At 41.9% G+C, this 23,668-nt stretch overlaps 1 protein-coding gene across 5 annotated transcripts in view; it reads right to left on the reverse strand.

Moving 5' to 3' along the window:
* The window catches only part of SPRED1 (sprouty related EVH1 domain containing 1), a 60,197-nt gene extending 37,603 nt beyond the window's left edge, over positions 1-22,594 (reverse strand). For 3 of the 5 annotated variants that reach the window (XM_082762687.1, XM_082762693.1, XM_082762692.1), the window contains exon 1: positions 21,704-21,795. In XM_082762687.1, coding sequence (XP_082618813.1) covers positions 21,704-21,735 — 32 coding nt within the window. In that variant the 5' untranslated portion in view covers positions 21,736-21,795. Of the gene's footprint in view, positions 1-21,703 lie in introns of all 5 variants that reach the window. The other 2 variants (XM_082762688.1, XM_082762689.1) reach the window with 2 other exon arrangements.
* Between the last annotated feature and the right edge of the window lie 1,074 nt (positions 22,595-23,668).

The following is a 23,668-nucleotide window of genomic DNA, read 5'->3' on the forward strand; positions in this document are numbered from 1 at the left end:
ATGCTGATGTGAATCAAAAGGATAACTTCAGTCCAGAACAATTATCCAATCTTAATCAGTAAACGACTGATTTTTGGTATCGAGGCTCTCTTGTAACTGCTCAAAATGGTTCTGGAAACAGAATATATATTCCACACAAGTTCTATGGCAGAGCCTGAACACATGTATGAGAGCTTGCTTCACATTCAGCAACTGCTGCCAAGCTCATTCACATAAACCTGTTTAGCTCAGGAAAGGATGGGGCAGTCACATTAAAGCCCAGTCAGAGCTTGGCTGTTTCTCTGCATTATGTATGGATTTTGAGATTAATCCACAACTAGCAATATGGATATTTAAGATTTAAGTCATAAATTTTGGCACATTCTTTCTGCAGTATCAACATAACTTAAATCTTAAATGTTCCCTTTTCTGGCTTCATACATGTGGAATGATGAGCACCAAACGTGTAAGGCAGTTATGAATAGTTTTCTTCCTCCCAAGAAACATACATTTACTTTCTCTAAATTCTTACTGCTAGAAGTTTTGGCCTTCATTGTATTTAGTAAATCCCAGTTTACATGCTAACAAAATAGACTGAGTTTCCTTTATGTAAGGACTGAATACACAAAGGGAAAGCCCTCTTGATTCCAGATGATGCAAGGGGATTAGCTCTGGTAGCACAGAAAATGGATCTTCTGAACACTGCAAAAAGTTTATCCCACAATGTGGTGAAAACTGAGAGGCAATGAAAACACAATTTTTGGGAAATACAACTGAAAATACATCACAATATGAGAATCAATTACAAGCACATGCTTGTAACTTTAAATTTTGATATAACTGATCCACCTGAAACAGTATAATAAGTACTATCTTGCTGCAGATTAAAACCAAAATTTTACTCTTAATAATATTACAGTAAATTAATACTAAAGTTTGTAGCCTTACTGTACAAATTAGGAAGTCTGGATCCAAACTCCAATGGCTTAGCAAAGCTTAAGAACACCAAATCTGGACCTTTTTAATGGAAAGGAATTATGGCAACCAGCATTTTGAATAAAGTTTAACATACAAATATGATTTGTTTGAAGTGATTCACCAGCTCATCTTCGCTGATACATTTTACAATCATGATCATTAAAGGATATTTCCTTTAAAATAATAATTAAAAAAAAGTTTTAAAATAGAAAAGTAGCTTTTAAGAACAACCTAGAAAATTTGACAGCTGACCTTTTTGCTAGAAAACATTTATTCATTTTAAGGGATAAAAAAAGATAAAGATGACTATACCAGTAGTGAACAATTTGTGGTGTAGATTCTTTACATTTTAATTGAGACTGGTTAATTTAGTGGTACAACATATTTTCCAAACTGCAGTGCTATTGGCATCATGAACCACTGCTGCTTGTTACCACTTCTTTAGTTTGTGCTCCTGCATTATTATGCCAGGCACATAAGGGAGAGGAAATACAAATCTCCTCTCCTCAAAAGAAGAAAAAAGTAGCTGCAAAACTTGAAGGGTTTTCATGTATTCATCCTTTAATAAGGATCATTATTTACAGAAGGTTATTCAGTATTTGTTGAGAATGCAAGGAAATACAAACCTCATGAATTTCAAGCTTTCAACACTGAGTTCCAGTACACTGGCACTCAGAAGAAAAGCAGCTTCCAGATTATACTCATGCAAGCATTTTGACACAGACAGACTATGCATCTCCATGAGACAAATTAAAGGGCGATGCTCCATTGAATAGTCATAAGGTAGGAGTACAGTATACCATGCAGAGCACATAAATGATATATACAACTCTCATTTTCAGACCTCCTGATTAATTGTAAGATTTTATTCATAGGAGTTGTCTAAACAGTCATATACACAGAATTCTACCAGTGATTCAGCATTTGTAGGTTTGCAGCAAAAATTATTTGATCTTGTGGGATAATAGGAAGGCAACTAAACCTGCTCACCTAAATCCAGCATGAATGAATCCCTACCCCTTTCTCCTCCCTCAGTCTCGGGGCACAATTCTGCTTCTTCCTTTGTGTTAGCTCAAACTATTATGCAACGGTGAAGAGAGCTGGTTGCGCAACCTAAGCAGAAAATCCAACAACCCAAAAACATTGCTTTGACAGATCAGTGCCCCAAATCACCTGCAGTCATTCTCCTCAGATCTAAGGCAAAGGCATTGTTGGTGAATGCAAACAAAGGTAACTCCCCCTTTCAGAGGGGGCCCAAAATGAAGCCCAAAGTTTCATCACGAGAAATGCAGATTTACAGATTTAAAAGCTTATGTTATTGTTATTATTTTTGCATTTATATAAATTCACCTTTAATCCAGAGGAAAGGCATAAAAGTTGTTCTCTATTCCATATATAAATTTTAATTCTAAATGGTTCTCCCCCAGCCCCCTTTCCTTTAAACTGCTTTAACTCTGGTTTAAATCAATCTGAAGCTGATGACCAATGGAGTAGCAGGGTGTCTAACATAAAAATCCATCTGTTCCTTCTATGCAGTATTGGAAATCTACTCAAAATTACCCCTTTCCTTTAAAAGGCCCAGAAAACAAGAAAAATTTCCTCTTGCATGTGACCTATTTCAATCAATATGGATATACTAAGCACACACTTCCACCACCAGGTGTGCATCTTAGCCAAATCTCATTCAGCCAGTACACTGCTACAACTGTTTTCTAGATATATCTATTAGTGCTAACATTCAGTTGCACTTAAAAAAAAAAATAAAAATCAAGCTAGAGGCTGAAAGCACTGCAGCCTTGTTTCAGAATAATAAGTAAATTATTTTACCATTCTGACTTGAAACAAGCCCTATAAGTGTGTTTATTCATTTGCTCTTGATCCTTACGTTCCAGCTTCCCAAGCAGCAGCTACACAGTTAAGAACTGATGCTATTAGAATAAACTTCTGGTGGGAAGTGCTAAGAATTCACCCCGCTGCCTACCAATCTATCCAGAAATCTGTTCTCACTCCTACTTCCTCCTGTCTGTTCCTCTCTGAAACAGCAGTAGGGGGGTAGGGAGTTTGCCTTTCCTCTACTGGATCACAGTTGTGTACATGAACTATACCAGACCATATGGCAATCTCTTACAATTTGTACGAGGCAAAACAAGCTCCCTAACAGCCCAATCCAAAGAGATCAAGATAAAAGAGAGCTACAGATACAGAGCGCTCACGTTTCTGCATCCACACAGACCAGTTCCTAAATTCTGCCCATTGATTGAGGTAACGTTTTGCTTCCAGAATTCTTCAGGACAGCAAGACACTTGCCATATCCACACACACATTCATACTTTTACATTTACAGCTGACATTACTGACATTTACAGCATGCTCCAGGTTTTCTCTCCCTTGTACACAAAACTAGCCGGCTGCCTACATGCAACTTGGAGTAGCTGGAGAAAAACTGAAGACTAGGATTTATAATTCAGCACACAGGAAGGCTCTGACTTGAGGAAAATTACATATTAAATGAAAAACAGTACCTGTTTAATGAACAACACATGCAGAGGACGATCCTGCTCACAAGAAAGTAAAGCTGAAGGGAAAGGTTGAAAGCTGAAAAGAGTCCTCTGTTGCTGCCTGGAACCTGATAGACTGAGGCAGGCCAACCAGAATCACATCAGGATGGATTTTAAACATTTTATTGAACACCAAAGTGCAAAAATCCAATAAAACCCAACCCTCAGTCACAGGACCTCACGAGAAATCCCATTACCCAGGCTCAACAAGAACGTGTAGGCATCTCACACGGGCACAACCTTTGCATATGTAAAGTTGTATTTAGCTCTTTGGTAAAATGGGGTAATGTGATCAAATACAATGGAATAGGATCTTGCTCATTTCCTTTTCTTTAAAGTTAAAAACAGATTGTTATAGAGACTTGATTTTCAATCTTACAAAGTAATAATTAAATTTTACAACATTTTTTAGCATGGCAACCAACTATTTTGAGTAAAATGGTACAAAACTTTGTCTACCTTGCCATACCAAAGTTTAGCAAACATTACTTAAATGAACATACAGGAAGCTGACTTGCCAGAAAACAGCTCCCTCAGCTAGAACTGCACAATTTTTACTTTTTAATAAAGAGTTGAATTAAACTTGTAGAGTCATTAAGTAATTAAATTATATTTGCATAACACAATAATCTAATTTTCTTACTGTCGTGGTTTAACCTGGCCGGCAGCTAAACACCACGCAGCCGTTCACTCACCCTCCCCCTCCCTCTCTGGGACGGGGGAGAGAAATGGAAAGTGAAGCCCGTGAGTTGAGATAAAGACAGTTTAATAAGACAGGAAAATAATAATAACAATAATAACAATAATAATAATAATAATAATACAATGGTGATAATAGTACTACTACTAATAATATGTACAAACAAGTGATGCACAATGCAATTGCTCACCACCCACTGACCGATGCCCAGCCTAACCCCGAGCAGTCCGGCCCCCTCCCCCCGGCTAGCCACCCCTATATATTGTTTAGCATGACGTCAGATGGTATGGAATACCCCTTTGGCTAGTTTGGGTCACCTGTCCTGGGTCTGTCCCCTCCCAGCTCTTACTGCACCCCCAGCCTGCCTGTTGGCAGGACAGAGCAAAAGGCTGAGATGTCCTTGGCTTGGCATAAGCACTGCTCTGCAACAATTAAAACATCGGGGTGTTATCAGCACTCTTCTCATCCTAAGCCAAAACACAGCATTCCACCAGCTACTAGGAAGAAAATTAATTCTGTTCTAACTGAAACCAGGACACTTACTTTGACTTTACTGTTCAGTATCACGTTTTGAACTTCTTTAATATCATATAGATAGCTTATTGAGAACAAGAAGCAAATTTATCATGGGGAGAGATGAGCAAACCAACAGCAGCTTAAGGGTAAAGGGCAAAAAACCCACACAGACAGGTGACTGCCAACTAACTGGACATACACCTGGGGCCTGTCTAAAATAAAATATAACTACAATAAGAATTGAAGCTTGACTGTAGCTTGCCATTGCTTCATTTCTTCTTCAGATTTAATGTTGTACATAATATAGAGACAGACACGGGCCTTACACGGTATGATTGACATTGTTCTGCCTTTAATTTACAGGTGCTAGTACACCTGTAAAGTGCAATCACAGATCGTGACACCTGTTATATTAATACCATCCACACTACATTAAGGTCAAATATTTATCCCTCTGGAAATTAAGAAATTCAAACATTTCTATCTGTGCACAGTTCATAAAAAAAAAAAAAAAAAAGAAAAAAAAAAGGACAGAGATAAGGAATCGGGTGGCTAAGATTTTAACACAATTGAGCCCTAAATTAAGAGGAAACCTAACCACAGCTGTACTTGCCCTAAAGATGCAAATGATTTACTGTAACACTCCTGTAGCCATGACTAAAGATTGCTACTTCCAGAATAACAAAGAAAAATAATTTTCTTGTACCTGATAAGCAGCAATTACATGAAGGAACCTTTTTATTTTCTTGGTTCTGCTTTTTGTTATAGTTGTGAATTACAACGATTAAGATCCAAAAACTTAAAAAGGTTCAAATGCTACTGTGAAAAAGCTTAAGGGTGTTAACTCTCCCTCACTTAAGCCTTACACTTAACACTGGCAAGTAGAAGATGTCACTAGCCTGTTAAATTTCCAATATTCAGAAGACAACTGTTAAAAAAACTCCAAAAGAAATCTTGAAATCGATGTTTAACAGCAACGAGTTAAAATATTAAGTAGTCTAAAAGTTAAAATTAAAATATTAAAAATGCAGAAGTCCAACAGGGTGATAAAGATTTCAGAAAGCTCACCAAACCTCTTTAGAAACAAGTTTCTCTAATTCACGCCACAATAATTTAAGGTTCAGTTAGTGTCAAGCACCATTATTTCTTAAGGGCTTTTCTCAGACAGATTATATGTCAAATAGATTTAACCCCAGAGATGTAACATGATCTTATAATAGTTATGACTAAATTACAAGTTTTAAAGTAGACAGCCATCAAAGTAAGGAGAACAGGCAATCACGGATTCAGGAAATGTACATTCCCCCATAGTCAGCTAATGGCAACTTTAATAGGATGTGATGGATTTTTCTCCACCAGGAGAAAATACTGCCTGCACTTCTGCTTCAACAACCCACGCCAGCTGACTAATGGAGTTATATTTTTGTCTCGTATGAGGATGGTTACTTGCCCATCCTCTAGCAGTTGCAGAATGAGTAACAGCAGCTGCGGGGTGAACAGAAAAGCTGCTCTATTTGGTAGCCGAGATCCAAAGCACAGGCCTTTTCCTCCAACAGTGGAGCTCATTTTCAGTCACAGGGTGACGAAAAGACACTGTGCAGAACAAGACCACTTTTAGGGTCAGTTAAACTGAAGGCACTTTTAAGGAGTCAAAAAAAAATAAATAAAAATAAATAAATCTTCATCGAGAAATACAGGATTCACAGGAATTAAAAATGGGGTTCTTAGACAGATAAGGGCTCTTAAAGCTTAGAAGTTGTTGGAAATATCCTCGTGGATCAAAACATATTTCTTAAAAACAACTCTTATCAAATGCTGTTGAATGTAAAAACTAATAATACTAAAAACTAATAATAAAATAAAAATAATAATAAAACTAATAATAAGCCTAATCATGAAAGACCCGTCCCAAAGAAAGACTTCTGCCATGCACTACTGAATAATCAGCATATGCCTGCACTAGAAACATCTTTTTATGCAAGTATTTGGGCTTCAGTCCTGCAAAAATTTAAATATATCAGTCTGAGTAGACCTACAGATCTCTGTGGAAGTCTACAGAGTTTATCACATACACAAATGCTAACACATATTTATAAGCCTTGCAGGATAATTGCTTTTGGCAGGATATAAATAACACCGCTATAACGTGTTTCAGAATCGTGGTCTCCTGCCTTCAGAAGCAGGAGCTCTGGTGAAGCCTGTCACTCGTCATATACAGAATGGCAGCTGCAGAGCCCACAGAGACATTTAAACTTCTCTTTGCATTTTCTTTAAAATCTCAGAATAGCGTATGGGCATTCTTTTAAACTAGCAAGAGAGCTAATGAATAAAGCCTATAAAAATTGCCTAGAAATGCCTTCTTACTAGTGCCATGGATTCCACCATGGACTGGAAGCAGTTCTTAGACAAACTATCTATAGCTTCCAAACAGCACATCAATTAGGCAGGGGGGTTTACTAGGTATTTTTCTAGAACCTAATGCACTGGGTGACAGGGCAATAACTCAATACGAGAAACAGTGTTAATAAAGGACTCTAATGTTCACTGTACTATACTTCAATGAAAGAAAAATTAAAAATCTGCTACAAGAAGAGCTATCAAATAACAAGACAGGCATCTGAAATAATTTTAGAAACCTAATGCTGGTAGTTTGCCTAATTGACTTTTAAATGCATACCTAAAGCTAGGCCTTAGATTTCTCTCCTTACTTGTCAGTCTTTTTCCTCTTTTCAGCATTGTCTTCCTGTCTCTTTTGCCTTTCATTTTAACTTCCAGTAGGGATAAACTCGAGCAAAAAGAGGGAGCTTTGGCGAGTGCCAACGCCACCGAGAATTGCACACAGAGCATCCATAACCTCCCACAGGCAGCACCACTCCTGCCAGCCCCGGCTGGGGTTGAGACCTCTATTGCAGGGGGCCCAGCTCTAAGAAGGGGAGAAGAATTAATATACTTTGTAGACACAGGTAGCTCTCACAGCACATTTACTCACCCTGCCATTTTTCCCCCTGCTTCACTCAATTTTTTTCCATGAGATACCTTCCTTTCTTTAATCCCACCTTGAAAAAAATGAGACGGATTTGCTGATGATACATCTTTGAGATTTTACAGTTGAGAAAGCATTGTGTGCAGCAAGATTTAAGGTACAATTTACTTCTGAGAAACCGCGTATAAGAAATTCAACAATACTAATAGCAACAAGGGGGAAAAGTAATTTAAAATACTTGGCAGCTATCATAATTGAATACAATTTCACATTTACAGTTTGTATTGCTTTGGCCCAAACAAAGAGAAATTCCTTTCATTCAATCAATTTCTATTAAATACATTTTGTTTCAGGTATAAAAATGACAGACCGACCTATGGAACACAGAGATAAATATGGATATATTTAACTTCTAAAATCTAGAAGCCTTCTCGTTGCATTTCAGACTACGTATCTAGTGTGAAGCTGCATCTCACAAAGTAGGTTAGATCTGACAATAAGCACGCACAGTCTTGGAAGCATAATGAAACTGCCCTTCTGATAGCTGAGGTAGAAACAAAGCAGCTTGGAAGCACTCATGAGCCAGCCCTGCCTGCCCCGGAAACTGAAGGAGAGGGCACAGAAGTCCCCTTCCCACTTCAGGAGGTGCTCGTACAAGGCCAAAGCCCAAGAGTGCCTGTACTGCCAATTTCCTTTCTCCTCCTAGTAGGATATTACTTTACATCAGAAAGCAAGCTGTTGACACTGACATGAACATAAATGCAATGCATTTCCTAACAAAACCTGAATTGATATGCTTTCCCCTTGAACCTTGTGTAGCTACTGGAAGCACTGCTGTTTCATCTCATCACCTTATTCACGTGGTTCTTGTGAAACGAACTGTTTCGAGAAAAGAAATATCCATGCAGTACACAATGCTCTGAAACAATCCATTTAGATACTAAAACTAATTTCAAGTTCTAATACACAAACATGAACAGCAAACTAAGTGTACCAAGAGACTGAAACTGAATGATCTGGCATAGCAGTTTCAGCTTACTTCAACTTCCAAATGCCTGAGAACACAACATTTACTCTGAGAACAGATACACCATCTAAAGCTAGACTGCTACTAAAGCAAAAATGAAGTACTACCAGACAACCACAAGGTAAAATTTTCCAACAAGGAATCAAGGAACAAATAATATAATCCATCCTGACGAGGAAACGGATATGCATGGAATTTAACCATGTATAGCAAGTGGGAGAAGTCAGAGAAAGGATGTCAACAAGAATTTTTGTCAGATCCTTTACAGCAATTCTTACATTTTTATGTAAAGCATTAACATCTTAAAATAGCAATGATTTAGTGCTGTATTTTACTGTTTTGTAATGTCCTCTAAATGCTTCGGGCAAATAGACCATCTCTGAAGAGCTTCATTATCTCGCGTTTCTCGAACATTTTCAAAGGGAGATTTCCAATGTCATTTCTAAGCAATGTCAAACTCAGAGAGGAAAAATTTTAGCTGACCCTTTTGCAGCTTTAAGGTAGTTCTGACCATCATCTTCTTTGTCACAAAAACTTCCCCAAACTGTTTCAAACCACAGATCTGCTTTACCATTAAAAAGCAAACAAGTGAGCAGTTAAGTTCAGTGGATTTCAAATAAATCTACTCCCACTCTCCCTCATTAACTAATCTCAACTGTAAATTTGCTTTAGATGCTTTAAGAGGTGGCTATTAACTACATAGAGGCAAAGTTATTTTGTGTGTCAAAATGACAGCACCAGTGCTGTTTATTCAGTGAAAACTGGATTTGTCAGTGTTGGTGAAACGCTGGGTATTAATGGAATTCTTTTTATTTCTATTTTAAAGGGCTTGTGTACTTATGTAACTTTACCTTATACTGAAACACTTCACAGTTTGACAGAAAGGATTAAAAAAAAAAAAAAAAAAAAAAAAGCATTCTGAAGAGTTAAGTATTTCAACTTATGTAAATAGTCTATCAAAACCCAATAAAACAAACCCACCTCTAGGACCTATCAGTCATACAACAACAAAACTTCATACTATTTGGGAAAGGCTTTTAAAAAGAAGTTCAGATTAACACCTCTTAAAACAAAAACAAAAAACTACACATCATAATTATGCAGATTTGCTTGTGAATACCCCTGTCCTGCATAGCTTTACAAAGGAATATCAACTTCCAGACCTTCAGAACTACAGACAGATAACTTCATGCACTCTCAAATGCTACCAGTAATACTGAATTCATCTCATCTCCTGTGGATCTTGGAACCTCACTTGGTAGCAGCCTCAACAACTAGATTTGTGAAGTGCCACTGCAAGGCTACAGATTGAAATTAATAATCCACACTCAAAACATTTTAATTTGTGAAGAACATGGTATGTAATGGAGTTCACAAGACAGGAGATTAATAAACAGAAGTTCTGTCATTAGGAAAAAAAAAAATGAAAAAAGATACAGAGGTAATATGTAATCCTGCCTACTTCCACTGACACATTAGAACAATTTCTGATCATGCTCTCTGTGGAGGTTGAAGGCATACAAATACTATCTGCCAATTTTAACCTTGAGAAGTATCAATCTGAACTTCCTGAGATGTACTGAAGTAATGCACTAAGAAAAGGTCAGACTAAGAGAACTTGCTACTTTTAGACCGGCACTGTTATTGCCAAAGGATATATTCCAAAGAAGCATTCTCTGACAAAACTCATAGCAGAGGAAAGCAGAAAGTCTTTTGAAGAACATCATTTTCCCGTTTAAATAAAGACAACAAAATTTGAATCCTAACTGAAAATGATACAACAAACTGATTTTCCTAGTCAATGATAAAAACTTGAATGGCACCTTTCAATTTAACTGCTAAGATTACATTTCTTTAGAATAAAATATACCTTTTTGACAATACAGGAAAATAAGGGAGCATACAAAAAGAAGTCCTCTCAAACACACCCTAGATCATAGATAGATGTTCATGCTAAAACTGGGAAATGACAGTTACGCTTTCTCCACTGTAAATATGCCTAACTATAATTGAGGCAAAGAAAAAAAGTAGAAAACAGGTCATGTTACTATAGGGTTACACTCAGTGCAGATACTGTGAAATCTGCGCTCTGCCAAAGATGTTACACTTACCTCTGATAAACTTCAAATATTTTGTACACTGCCAAGAAGTAAACCTTCAACTTCACAAGAAGTAAAGCCATGTATAAACAACCCTCCCCTAAAATGCTCAGATACCACTGGAGGCACTGACTGACATCTCAGCTGCTTGCTGGTTTCTTTTCTGGCTTTGGTGTCCAAGATAACATATGGGCTTCACAAGGTGAAGATAACTAACTCTTCAAGTTACCAGAAGCTGAAAAACGTGATTGATTTCAGCTGTAGTGACTTTCACTACTATTTCAATCCTCCTTTAAATTAGCAAACAATAAAATTATAATCTTCCTTGACATATATACTCCAATTTCCTAATGAAAGGCTTACTAGCACTGTTTGGTAACCATTTGGTAGCAAGATTGGTAACCTAAATATACTACTGATCTACCCCAGGATGTAACCTTGCAATAAATTATTTTTTTTAGTAATGTTTACTAGAGAAGGCATATTGCCTCCTTGTGTTTTTGTACTATTGTACGGTATATTTATATTCTTAATTTTTTACTTTAGGGTGGAAAACGGTGAATTATAGTTTTGTATCCTGGACACTGAAGCTTGAGAATTAAGTTAAACTGACTTGAATCACAGATGTGTGTTGTTATTATTAGGATTATGTTCTTCTTGTCCCAGACCAGCAGCGTTTCTCAACTTTGAATTATCTAAAACAAAACCAACACTTCCTAAGGAGACAACCACTAAGAAAACTTGGTTTAACACTCAGACTGTGGTTTTGTGCATCTCATCTGGCAATTTCTACACTTCAGCAAATGCAAGATAAAGAGCATAATGATTTAGAGCAATCTTTCAATTTTATAAACAATTAAATATTTCTTCAGAATATTTTAAGAGTACTCAGCTCCCACCCCCAAATATTGCTGTCACTGCCTGAGAAACAAACAGGGAAGCAACCTTAGAAAACATTTGGTCAAAATCACTCTGGCCCTTCAGAAATGATACTCCTTCCTTCCTTCGACATGTAAAAGTTACACAGGATCTCTCTTGTAACTTCTCTACTGAAATAATCTCTTCCTGAAGCACATGGCAGAGATTTGGATCATCATGCCTTATGTGGGATGGTATGTCGATCAAAGCTCATTGTTCGCACCCACAAGTTGGAAGGAGCACGAAGACCAAACATTAAAGCTTTTACTTCCACTTTTATCTTCAGTGGTAAGGATCAAGCTCATGCAGCACAGATAAGACGAAAGACAAAAAAGCCAAACCTGTACCTCCCAGTAATTGCTCACACCTAAAAACCAGCTGAAACAGTAACAGATTCAGTAAGCTTCTTTCTGGTTATTCCAGGAGTTTAATCTATAGATTTTGTTCAGAAGTGAGGTTACACACAATTCTATACACATAACTCATAGTGTGTATGAAGCATTTTGTCTTTCTACAACAAAGGAAACACATACTTTTATTTGGGTTCTGTTTGTACTGTCCCAGAGCATCCAAGAAAAAACAAAAACCAAAACGGTCTCACCACTTCAAAACCCAGAAAGATATACCACTTTTAGGAGGAAATGAAAGCAAAACCCAAGGAACAACAACAACCACCCCACACCCACAAATAATAAATGTCTAAGGCAAAACAAAAAACAAAATAACAAAACCACCGGAGCTAGAGTTTGAATAGGTGTAGCATAGAAGGAAAGGCCTGAAGAAAAGAACCTGAAAAGCTCCTCTCCTCAGGTAACCGAGCGTATCAGCTTTCCCCTAGTTAACCACAACTTACTTCAGAAGGAGAATAAAGACTCTCAACAGGAAATAACACTGTACTAAACTACAGCACTCTAAATTCATGTCTTATTCTGGAATAAATTCCTTTACTAGACCTGCTCTTCATCCAGATTTGGAGTAATATGAAGAGCTCATGTTTTCTGCCTTGCTTCACAGGGATAAACGTGGACGCATTCTCCCTTTGCAGGACTAGGCAAGAGAGAAATCAAAGTGGAAAACAACTGCTCCAGAAGCCAAAGAAGCTCACCAAAAACCAAACCTGCTAATGCACTGGTGACAAACATACTGGCAACACCTGTGCACAAGCCTGTTGGCGCTTCAACCCCTGCAGAGCACCCTAAAACCATGACACAAGGTGCTTAAAAGCATGCAGTAAGGCAACACTGCTTGAGCTTCTGACCTCAATTTGAAGAGGTCCCCTCGGCCCCACAGAGGCCCTGTAGGTTGAGCAGCACCTGCTCTCCCTGTGAGACCCAGGTGGCTCCTGTAGCATGCCCCAGGGAGATGCTGGGCTGCCTTCTGCAGACCCTCCATTACCTGACGCGGGGCTGCCGACGTGCACGATACTTCCCCATTGCCATGGAAACAAAGTGCGTACATTTTAAGGTGCTACGGGGGCTCTGGGAAAAGATGCTTCAAGCTGCATGCAGCTACGACAATGGGAGATATTTTGAGCTGGAACCGCTCGCTTGCACAGATACAGAGAGCACACAGGTAGTGTGCTAGGGATCAGCCCAACACTGATGGGGTAGTGGCTGTGGGTGCCCCCACAGCACATGTGCCTGTGTCAGCAGCCTAACTGGCACCATGGCTAACACGCAAGGTGTACATAGCTGCCAGTGTCATGACTTCTGCTAACAGACGTTGTTACTGCCTTGGAAGAAGTAAAGCAGAAGGAAAGTTCAACATAATATATTACTCCCTCAAATAACTTCTCACAGAGAGAGCCTCCAAACTGAGGGGAAAAAACAAGCCAAACCAACAAAACCAAGAGAAACCCATCTTTCAGATAAGGATTAAGAAAATCACGCTAGCAGAAGGGGTACAAGAAACAGGCAACAAGTCTGGATAGAATTACAGTAATATTACCAGCATCTGAAATACTCCCATTGCTGAAATGTGAAGATTAAAGACTAAAACCAGATGAAACTGGAGAAACAACCAAGCCAAAAAAAAAAATAAAATCTAACAAGCCTGTTAGAAGAACATTGCTCTACTTCTCATTATTAATAGTTACGGAATTTGCACCCTTATTAAGATGCAGTCTTCAATGAGAAAGAACCACCTGTGCTTGATCAGAAGGTGCTGCCCTCATTCCTGGCACAGGATGAACAACAAGTGAGGCAAGGGGCTGAAAAAAGGGAAAATGGGTGTTTCCTAGTGTGAAGGTTTGAGAGCAGAACCCAGGCTGTGTGATTACAGTGCTATCTCTGTCTCATTATCAAAATCATCAAAATTCATACCCCTTGGCCACATGGATTATAATTTCACAATTTCTCTTTGGAAGCTTGGAAATTCTCAACCATTTCATTTTACAACTTTACATTCTCTTAGCACACCCATTATATAATACTGGAACCAGTAATCGAAAAACTACCTTTTTTTTTTTTTTTTTTTTAATTTTGCAAGACTGAAGACAGATTTTTTTTTCCCATGACATCCACAGCACAGATCAGCAGCACTCAAACTACAAACAATATTTGTAATGAGATAGATAATTGCCCCTGAAGAGGGACAAAACGTGCTATTGTAAAGTTTACCCTACAAAGAAAGTTCCAATTTTTCTTGTTCTTAAAGGGAGTACAGACCAGGAACTAGAGCTAAAAAACACAGAAATTTCATACATAAGGTCAGCCACTCACCTAGAAAACAAACAAGCAAACAGATTTTCCTATTTTAGAGGCATGGGACCCAACTCCCACTCCTGAATTAGTCTCTACACCTTTTAAAACCACATTCCTCTCCAAGCTCAGCAGATACTGGCCTCAGTCGCAGGCTTCACGTTATGGCATGCTGTACTGGGAGCCAGAGCAAGCATGCCATGCTCAGGAAGAGAAATACCTGAGGGCACTGAGCACTTCGTCATGTCTGAGAGGCTGACAAGTTTCGAGGAAGCTACATAAAAATTCCTACATCAGAGCTGTCTCTGTACTCCCACCTTTCACTACCCTTATTGAAACTTTTCAAAAGGTTAAAGAGAGAAGTCACTTCTGCCCTCAAGGTTTATACCACTTCACCAAAACAATTCTGCAGTTTCTGAAAAAAAAAAAATAAAATTGCAGACAGGAGCCTTCACCAAGAACTCTCTCTTGCCAATTCTGCCTTTAATTAGGTTAGACAATCAGTTTCAGTGGCAATTTTTAATAAACTGCACCTTAGTTTTCAGTATTTGTTTTACTCATGAAATTCCTGATACTTCTTGTCATTACATTTGTTTATTGACAGTGTTTGACTTCACTAAAACTGAAATAACTCACTTTCATTTTTGCTTCGGCAAACTTCTGTCAGTGTCGCAACCTGTCAGTGCAAGTCAAAGAAGAAGAGCACGTGGCAACAGTGATTAGACCTTCTTGGGGAAGATCTAGGGTTTTTTTTTGTTTGTTTTTTGTTAATTATTTGTTAAGAAAAAATACTTTCCGTAGACTTTAAGGAAGCTTGCTCTCACAAACCATTCAAGCAAAATGGCTCACATCATGTCTGTAAGGCAGAGCAGCTGAAGTGTTTGACTTGTAGTAGAAGCATGGATTACAGGACTTCCTCACCCAACAAAAGTATCCCATGGAACAGTGGTCATATTTTTCGACCACAAGAATCTGGGGGGAATAACTTACCACCTCGTTTTTAATGTGGTTTAGATGTTTTGGTGGCATATATTTGGGCAATTCTCATGCAGCACATATTAGAAAAGTATTTTCTTATGCTCTGTTCTGCATTGCTGTTACCAAACTTATATTCATATCCATGGTGTATTTTCCTTGTTTGAAGTACTTACTATCACATGACAGTGAATTCTTGAAGACAAAAATGCGTGAGCTCCTTACATCGATACCATGACTGCACTGGGATTTTATTCTTTGCCTGCTTTAAGTTGGAGCAGTGGGAATTATGGATTGCAACAGTGTGCAACAAGTCTGCTATTATTTAATTAGAGGAACATTTATAATCAATTTCAGTACTCAAAACACTCAAATGCATATTTTCTGTCCCTCAGCATATCTAAAATTTTGTTGTTTGCTTTTTTAAATAAAATATTTTCTTGTCGCAAATAGAACAGTGAATATAACACAGAGAATATATATAAAAAAAAAAAAAAGTATTTTCTCAACAAATTCATACAAGAAACATCAGCATGAGCATAATGAATAAGATAAGCTGGAAAAGATGTGCAAACATGCACATAAAATGTCTGCTCAGTTCTTACAGGTAGGTGCTGTTCAAAACCACCATAGTCTTAGAGACCGACTTCTGTAACAGATACCATTCAAAGAGGAGGAGAGATATACCATGTTTACCATGGTACTGTATACCATAAAACATTACCGTATAGGACATGATACTGCATCATTTATGAAAAATGCACATGGAGTAGTGCCAGCCAACAGATTTCATGAAATCATATTTTAATCATCAGCAGAAGACTTAGTCTCTTACCAGGAATAGGAAAAGTAAATTAAAAAAAAAAAAAAAAAAAAAGCATGGATTGCCTTAAGTCTAGAAATATTGGTTAATACAACATACTGAAAGAGCACCCAGTTCTCTTCCTTCCTTTAAATGAGAAGTATTGCTGAAGATTATTTCTGCTGAATACTAAGGCTGGGTGGAGAACACCCCTAACAAGGTATCAAAGCACAGAAAAATGTTGCAAATACATGATACAAATATTGCAAAATAAAATACAATACTTTAATAAAGACATAAACATTGCCACCAATCATTAAATAAGTATTTTGCAACTAGAAGAGCTTTCAGATTGAGTAACAAGTATTTTCAAGGGAAAGGAGGAGTAGATTTTGAGGAACCACGATAGATCCATTCAATTTTTGTTTGCAACCAATTCCAGCAGTTCAGTAGCTGTGCAAGCTATGCTAGTTAAAATCTGTTTGCTTTAATACTGAACATGTGAGCAGAGAGGAAAAAGACAAATATGGGCCATTTTTAAAACACCAATAAAGAAACAGCAAACCTCAACAACATGGCAACCCCCAGCAAGCTCTCTGGGTCCTTTAAGGAAACTGCAACCCATTCAATCAGGAGAGACCAGTAAGAAGGAGAAAGCAAACATTTAAGCATCAGAAAATTCAGTTTAAGACAATGTATGTTGTAAACCACATCATAGGTTTTTTGTTTTGTTTATTTTTTATATCAGAATCAGAGGTAAAAACACAAACTGACAAAAGTATTCCCGTTGTCTCCTTTTTCAACTTGCATCATCATTCTGAATAGTATTTTTTGTTTCTGATGTTTGTCATATCCCATCAAGTCATCACCAATGCATATGATTTTCCCAAATGTTCACAAGAATGGCTAAACAAACAAAAAAAAGAAAAATGCCAGTGTTTAGCCTAAAAACACCATGAATGCCCTCAGCTTTAATCCTGTGACTTCTGATCCCGTAAAGATATATTCCTTTCAAGAAACATCTTTACTTTTGAAGCATACACTGATGCCGTCACTGCCATTTTAACAGCTCAGGCACATTAGATTTTAAACAAACAAACAATGAAAAAATTGTCATTTCAAAATTCAAATGTTATCACAGGTTCCAGTTACACTGAAACAGATGGAAAACATATTTTACGCAGTACCACAATAATCAAGTAATGTTGCTAAGTTGAACCTTCAAAAAAAATTAAATAAATAAATAAAGTCTTGGCTTCCAGATTATGTAATATGTAAATTCAGTTTCACCTTCAGAACAACACTGCGTAGCATAAAGCCAAAGAGACAGCAAGAAGCCATTCACAAAACTGGAAAAGCCTCCCAGGGACTCTAAATAAAGAGCCATCCCCACAAAAGAAAATATATCTGAATTTCAATGATTTCATCATGTAACTGAGTGGTTTAGAAGACATTTCCCCCAAAACAAACATTTTTTTTTTTAAACACAAATTCCTTATATTAAGGGATGAAGAATTCTGAAGCCTGTATATGCCCTCAGCAGCAGAAATAAAATTAGCCTGCTGAAACATGTTAAAATCCTTTCAGAACTAATAAAAACAAGCTAGATGGCTTCTCTGTCTCAGATATGATCTCATGCTCATCTTTCAGCATTTGGGCTTGTGCTACAAGGAATTCTGAAGCCCATATGAAGCATAAAAGTATCTTCATGAATATTCAAGGAAGATATATGAATAGGGCAAGAATTTTATTTCAAATCAACACGTGAGGCTGTTTAGACCATCATGATCTAGATATTGTTAAGCACACAGCATTAGGGTATACTCAGCATTAGAATTAAATTATCTAGGAAAATGAGCATGAGGTTGCCTATACCAGAGGAGCAGAACGATTCATGTATGACAGCCTGAATCTATACAAATGCAGTACATAAAAACCCCTCAAGATCCAATTCAGGAGCACAGACGTTCCCTCAGAAAGAGAAGAAGCCACCTGCACCCCAGAGGAAAGTCAACAAGCAGCGCTCCTACTTTTTAATGGAGCAACTTGGACTCCATCTTAATCCTATCATCCTTCATCCCTACTGAATAGGCACTACATAACGTAACATTTCTTCTGTATTACCCAACACTGAAGCCCAGCAGCGTTTCCAGACACCAATAAAATCTGCCATCAAATTAGGAATCGTGTGCAGTGCCTGCTGATCTGCTTACTTTGACATTATTATGTTAAGTTGCATGATTGACCCACAAGGCCACGCATCCTACTAATTCCTTCATTTAAAAACTAATGGCATCTGTGAGCACCACATTCTGTTCACACTGACCACACTGGTCACAGAACATCACCGAAGGAAAAGAAATAAATACAGATATGCATCTGGAAAAGTATAGCAGTACTCTCAGTTAACTAACACATAACTGACAAACACAATCAAAAGAACAACCAAAAAATCACATTGAAGAAGATTCAGCCACAGCAATCAGAATTTTATACAACTGCCTTCCATGTGCTCACAGCCAACAAGAAACCAAACAGTCCTTACTGCAGCTTTTTAATTAATCTTTCCCACCACACATTACAGCTTAAAAGACACTGAGAATTTAGTATTATTAACTGAGGTCAATTTCTAGACACCACAAATCTTTGTGTCTCACTCCATGAAACTAAGTTTTATAAACAAAGAATAATGCTCAATTACCAGAATATTCCTGATAGCCACAATGACACAAGTGTGTTGCAAAGTACCCGTATTCACCGTTGCATGTTGAGAGATTTGTTAATGAAATCGAGGCCATTGATGATATCAATTATACCAATACAATTAAACACAGTGAACTTTTAGTATACGATGTATTTCAATTTGTAGATGTGCCCTATTTCCACAAAGGATTTATTTAGAGCTTCAGTCATGTTTCTCCTCCATTTACAGTGGCAGTCTGTGCTACGTGCAAAATCAACCAAAGAGGAATGACGACTCTGGCCTTGCCAGAAATGCTGTCAAAACAGCAAAGGAAACTGAGAAATATTTTTTTTCCTCTCCAGTTAGAGCTGCTTTTGATATTCTAAGAACTGAAGTAAAAATATCTGTTCTGTGAGAAAAAGCCCTGCTGTTGATAATGCATTGTTAGGTTATATACATTTAGCAACACCGGATTAACTTAAACTAAATGCTGCATGTGAGCTTTCTTTTCTCATTTTAAGTAAAGATCAGTAACCTTTCAGGTGTTCTCTTAGCCTTCGATAACGACAAAGCCTCCTCCACTCCACAAATGTATAATTAAGGATCACTTCAGTATAATTTGTTAAGATAATGAAACAGTGTGTTCACGAGCGATGAACATCACCATTTTAACACTGGCAACCATAGAACAGTTGCATCAAACCACTGCACTGCCTGCCGTAGTGATCCTTCATCGCTGAATTACATTCAACTATTTTTAAAGGCACATTTCAGAATATTTAAAGCCAAAGTTAGTATTTTGACCTCCGGATAGCTTATGCCACGTTAAAAACATCCCTCTGTAATTCTGATATTTTAGAGGTGCTTTCTGTAAAGGTATAGGTTAAGGAGAAGCGCTGACACCTGATCTGCAATCAAATTCTTAAAGTAAACAGCCCACGACAGGCTGCATTGCCGATCTCTACCAACGTAGCAGCCTCCAGCGTCGCCTGCATTTCTTCCAGGCAACGTTTGCAACCGCCTCATTAGGTGTGCCCGCCTGCCTTCCACACTGCGCTGCTCCCATGCAGACACGAGTTAGCAGAGCTCAGTCAAGAACAAACGACCAAAAACCGGTTCAAAAATCGGCTCGGAAGCACGTCCCTACACCGAGGTCGGTTTTCACTGTTCCACGTTTGGGTAGCGCTGCCGGAGGGGGAGGCCCGGGGGTTTCCGAGAAGAGCTCCTCGGGGCCGGGCGGTCCGGGGAGGTAAATGCGCCGCGGGGACATTTACCGAAGCAGCCCTCCCTCGGACAACAGGGGCAGGGGGCAACCCTTTGCGGCACCCCCTCAGCCCCTCACGGATGCGAGCTGTCTGTCTGTCCGTCCGTCCGGGCCGGGAGCCCGCTGGGCGCCGGCACTGCGGCGCGCTGTGAATGGGCAGCCAGGTATTTTATGAATGGAGCGGGTCACGTGCTCGCGGCACCTCCCCGAGCTGCGCTTTCCCACAGCACCGCGTCAACGGGCGCCGAGCGGCAGCGCCGCGGGGCCCGGCGAGCCCCCGGCCCCCGCCGCCCGCTGCCCGGCCGCCCGCTGCTCCTCGGCAAGGTGGGCCTGGCCCCGCACGCCTCGCGAGGAGCCCTTGGCTGCAGGTCGGCGGTGCCGCCGCTTTTTTTTTTTTTATCCCATTATTATTTTTTTTTTTTTTTTTATGAATGGAGATTGTGGTATGCAAATGAGAGCGATTCACAAAAAAGAAAACATGGCGGCGGCGGCGGCTCCAGCGCCGGCCCCGCTGACACCGCAGTGGCGCGGCCCGCATCGCATCGCCAACCCGGCCCCGACCCCAAAACCAACCCCAAAAGCAACCCCAACCCCGGCCCTACCGGGACCCGGGGCGCGCTCGCGGGCATCGTCATCCCCGCGCCGGGTGGGAGGAGGGAAACGGGAGGAAGGGGTGCGGACGGGGGGCGCCCCTCGGGCCCGACCCCCGCGGCAGGGAGCGGCTCCCCCCGGCCCGTGTTCGGGCGCTGCCCCGCACCATTCATAACGAGAGGGCCGCCCCGCGCAGCTCCGCCGGGCAGCGAGCAGCCACGCACCTCAACTTTCTTCTAATAATCATAAAACAAAAGTTTCAAAATATCTTCTGCTTGTTTTTCAGGCCACAAACAACTCCCGTATTTTCTGACAAGTATTTTCCCCCTCCTATCCCCGTATTTATTTTTTTTTAAGCCATTACATGCACTGGGCTACGGCCGCACGCATACACATTCTCTGGATTTCCTCCAGACCAGTCACGTTAAAAATATTAAGAGATCCTTGAACTGTCCCCTTCCTCTTTTTAAAAAAAAGAAGTCCCAAGTGCCCATTTAAAAAAAAAAAAAAAAAAAAAAAAAAAAAAGCAGGGCTTTAGGGTAGGTTTAAGCTGTATTTACACTGCCTGACTCATCCAATTAAAATTCAGGAGCAGTTTCCTGCAGGATGAAGCTCCCACACACTAGTTTCCATGCGAAACGTCTACGAGCAGTGGGTTGCTAGCGGGGCCGGGCCGTGCCCGCACCTCCCCGGGCGCTGCGAGCCCCCTGCCCGCAGCCTCCTTACCTGCGCCGGCCTCTCCCCCTTCACCGAAGCCCGCTTTTTGGGCACTCCCCGCGCACCAGGCTCCCTCACAAAGGGCAGCCTCGGGGCTTCCACCTCCGCCAGCGAAATGCGCAGTGTGGACACGGCCACGCGTGAACGCGCACGGCCAGACACAGACAGACACACAGACCCACGGCCACCCGGACACGCGCGGCGCGGAGCTTACTCGTTGTTAGAAGCCGCCGTCTCTTCGCTCATTTTCTCCTCACCGTGATCCGAGGCGGAGCCGGAGCAGCACCGAGGCGGCCAGGGCGCAGCAAGAACTCACCAGAAACTTCACCATTGTTACCCCCCCGGTCCGCCCTCCCCGGCGAGGGCCAGAGCCGCGGCCCGAGGCGGGGGACGGCGACCTCGATCCGGGAAAAGCCCCAGATCCCGCTGTCGGGCGCTGGAGCGGATCCCCTCCTGTTCGCTGGGGCTGGGGCCGGGGCCGGTGCAGACGGCGCTGGGTAGAGCCCACCCCGGCTAGAGGGGCGCGGAGCGGCGGCGCCGAGGCAGGGCTGCCCGCCGCCAAAGGCTGCACCGCGCCGTCCTCCCGCTGCGGCTCATCTCCCGCTGCAGCCGCCTTCGCTGCCCCCCCTCTTCCTCCTCCTCCTCCTCCTCCTCCTCCTCCCGGCGGCAGTGCCGCCTCCCGCGCCCCGCCGGGGCACAAATTCCTCCGGACGCCGGCGCCGCCACGGGCCGGGGGAAGGGAGGGGAAGGAAGGAAGGAAGGGAAGAGAAGGGGCCGAGCGGCGGGGCCCGGCGCTGCCGCCCCCTCGGAAGCGAGGCCGGGAGCTGCGGAGGGAGGGAGCGGAGCCGGCCCCGCGGAGAAGGCTGGCGGCGGGGGGAGGGAGGCGATTTAAGGCAGCCCGGCGGGGGGAGCCGGGGGGAGAGGGGCTGCGTCACGGCCCCTGGCCGAGGGGAGCCGGGGCTGCGGGGCACGGGAAGCCCCCGGCCGCCGGACGGGGCTGCGGGCGGCCTGCGGCGAGTTCAGCAGCGCCGCTCCCTCCCCGGCCTCAACTCCATTAGCGGCCTCCTCCTCCTCCTCGCAGGAAAACTGGGCGGAAGCGTTGGCTTCAAGCTCCTTCCGCCGCCACAGCTTGATCCAAAATAACCGCGGGGAGGGGAGGGAGGGGGGAGGGAAGGCAAAGGAAAGGAAAAAGAGGGGAGGAGGGACGAGCGAGGGTAAGAAAGCAGCCCCCTCGCCCGCTCTCCCTCCCGGCGGCTGCCCAGCGCCGGAGTTTCCCGAAAGTAGTCCCCGTGCCCTCCGGCCCCCCCGGGGCGGCTTCTTCACGCCGTTCCTGGGCCTCCGCCGCCGCGGAGGGATCCGCGCCCTGCGCAGCCGCCGCCTCCCCCCTGCTGTGGTGGTCCGGGGGCAACCCGGGTCGGGGTGGGCGCACCCCGAGGTGGCAGCACTCAGTGGTGGCAGCACCCTCGGGTGAGAGCACCCCGTACCGGGGGGCTCCCGGTGGGGTGCGGGGGGAGCCTGGCGCGGCTCCGTCTCTAGCTTCCAGTTTTGGGGTGAAAAACACAGAACATGGTGAAGCCGGAGGCGCCGCGGGCCATAGGAACGAGGCGAGCGGAGTGGGGCGCGGTAACGGCGGGGTGCGGGCAGGGGTCGCCGCGGGGCTCTGGAGTTTAAGGCATCGATCGTCTCCCAGGAGCGTCCGCCCGGCTCTGCCCCGGAGCCTGCCCCGTCAGCTCTCGGCCCGTGCCAGTTTCCCCTGGAAATGCCAGCTTTCTTCCCAGCTCTGCCTTCCTGCTTGGAAACGACGGGGCGAGCTCTCCCGGGGGTCGCCTCGGCTGCTTTCCCTAAGGAGGCAGAGGAAGGAGGTGTCGCTGCTTCTAGGGCACCCGGGTGGCCCACAGCATCGCAGGCCACGCTGCAAACGGGCAGCACCGCCTTTACCAGGGGTTAAGGAAAAACTTCGTTTCTGCTTCAGGATGAAAGTAAAATTTGGCTCAATGGTGTCCCGAGATTTTTCCTGAGGACTTTTTCTTTGTAATTGAAACTACAAGAAAATATTAAAGTAAGAAAAATAAATAAATAAATAAATAAAAACAAACAAACAAAAAAAAACATATACAGCTTCTGTCTTTTTTTTTCTTTTTTTTTTTTTCTTTTTTTTTTTTTTTCTGGGAGGGGTATG

The sequence above is a fragment of the Aythya marila genome (genome assembly GCF_965140915.1).
Source record: "Aythya marila genome assembly, chromosome: 5".
NCBI lineage: Eukaryota > Metazoa > Chordata > Aves > Anseriformes > Anatidae > Aythya > Aythya marila.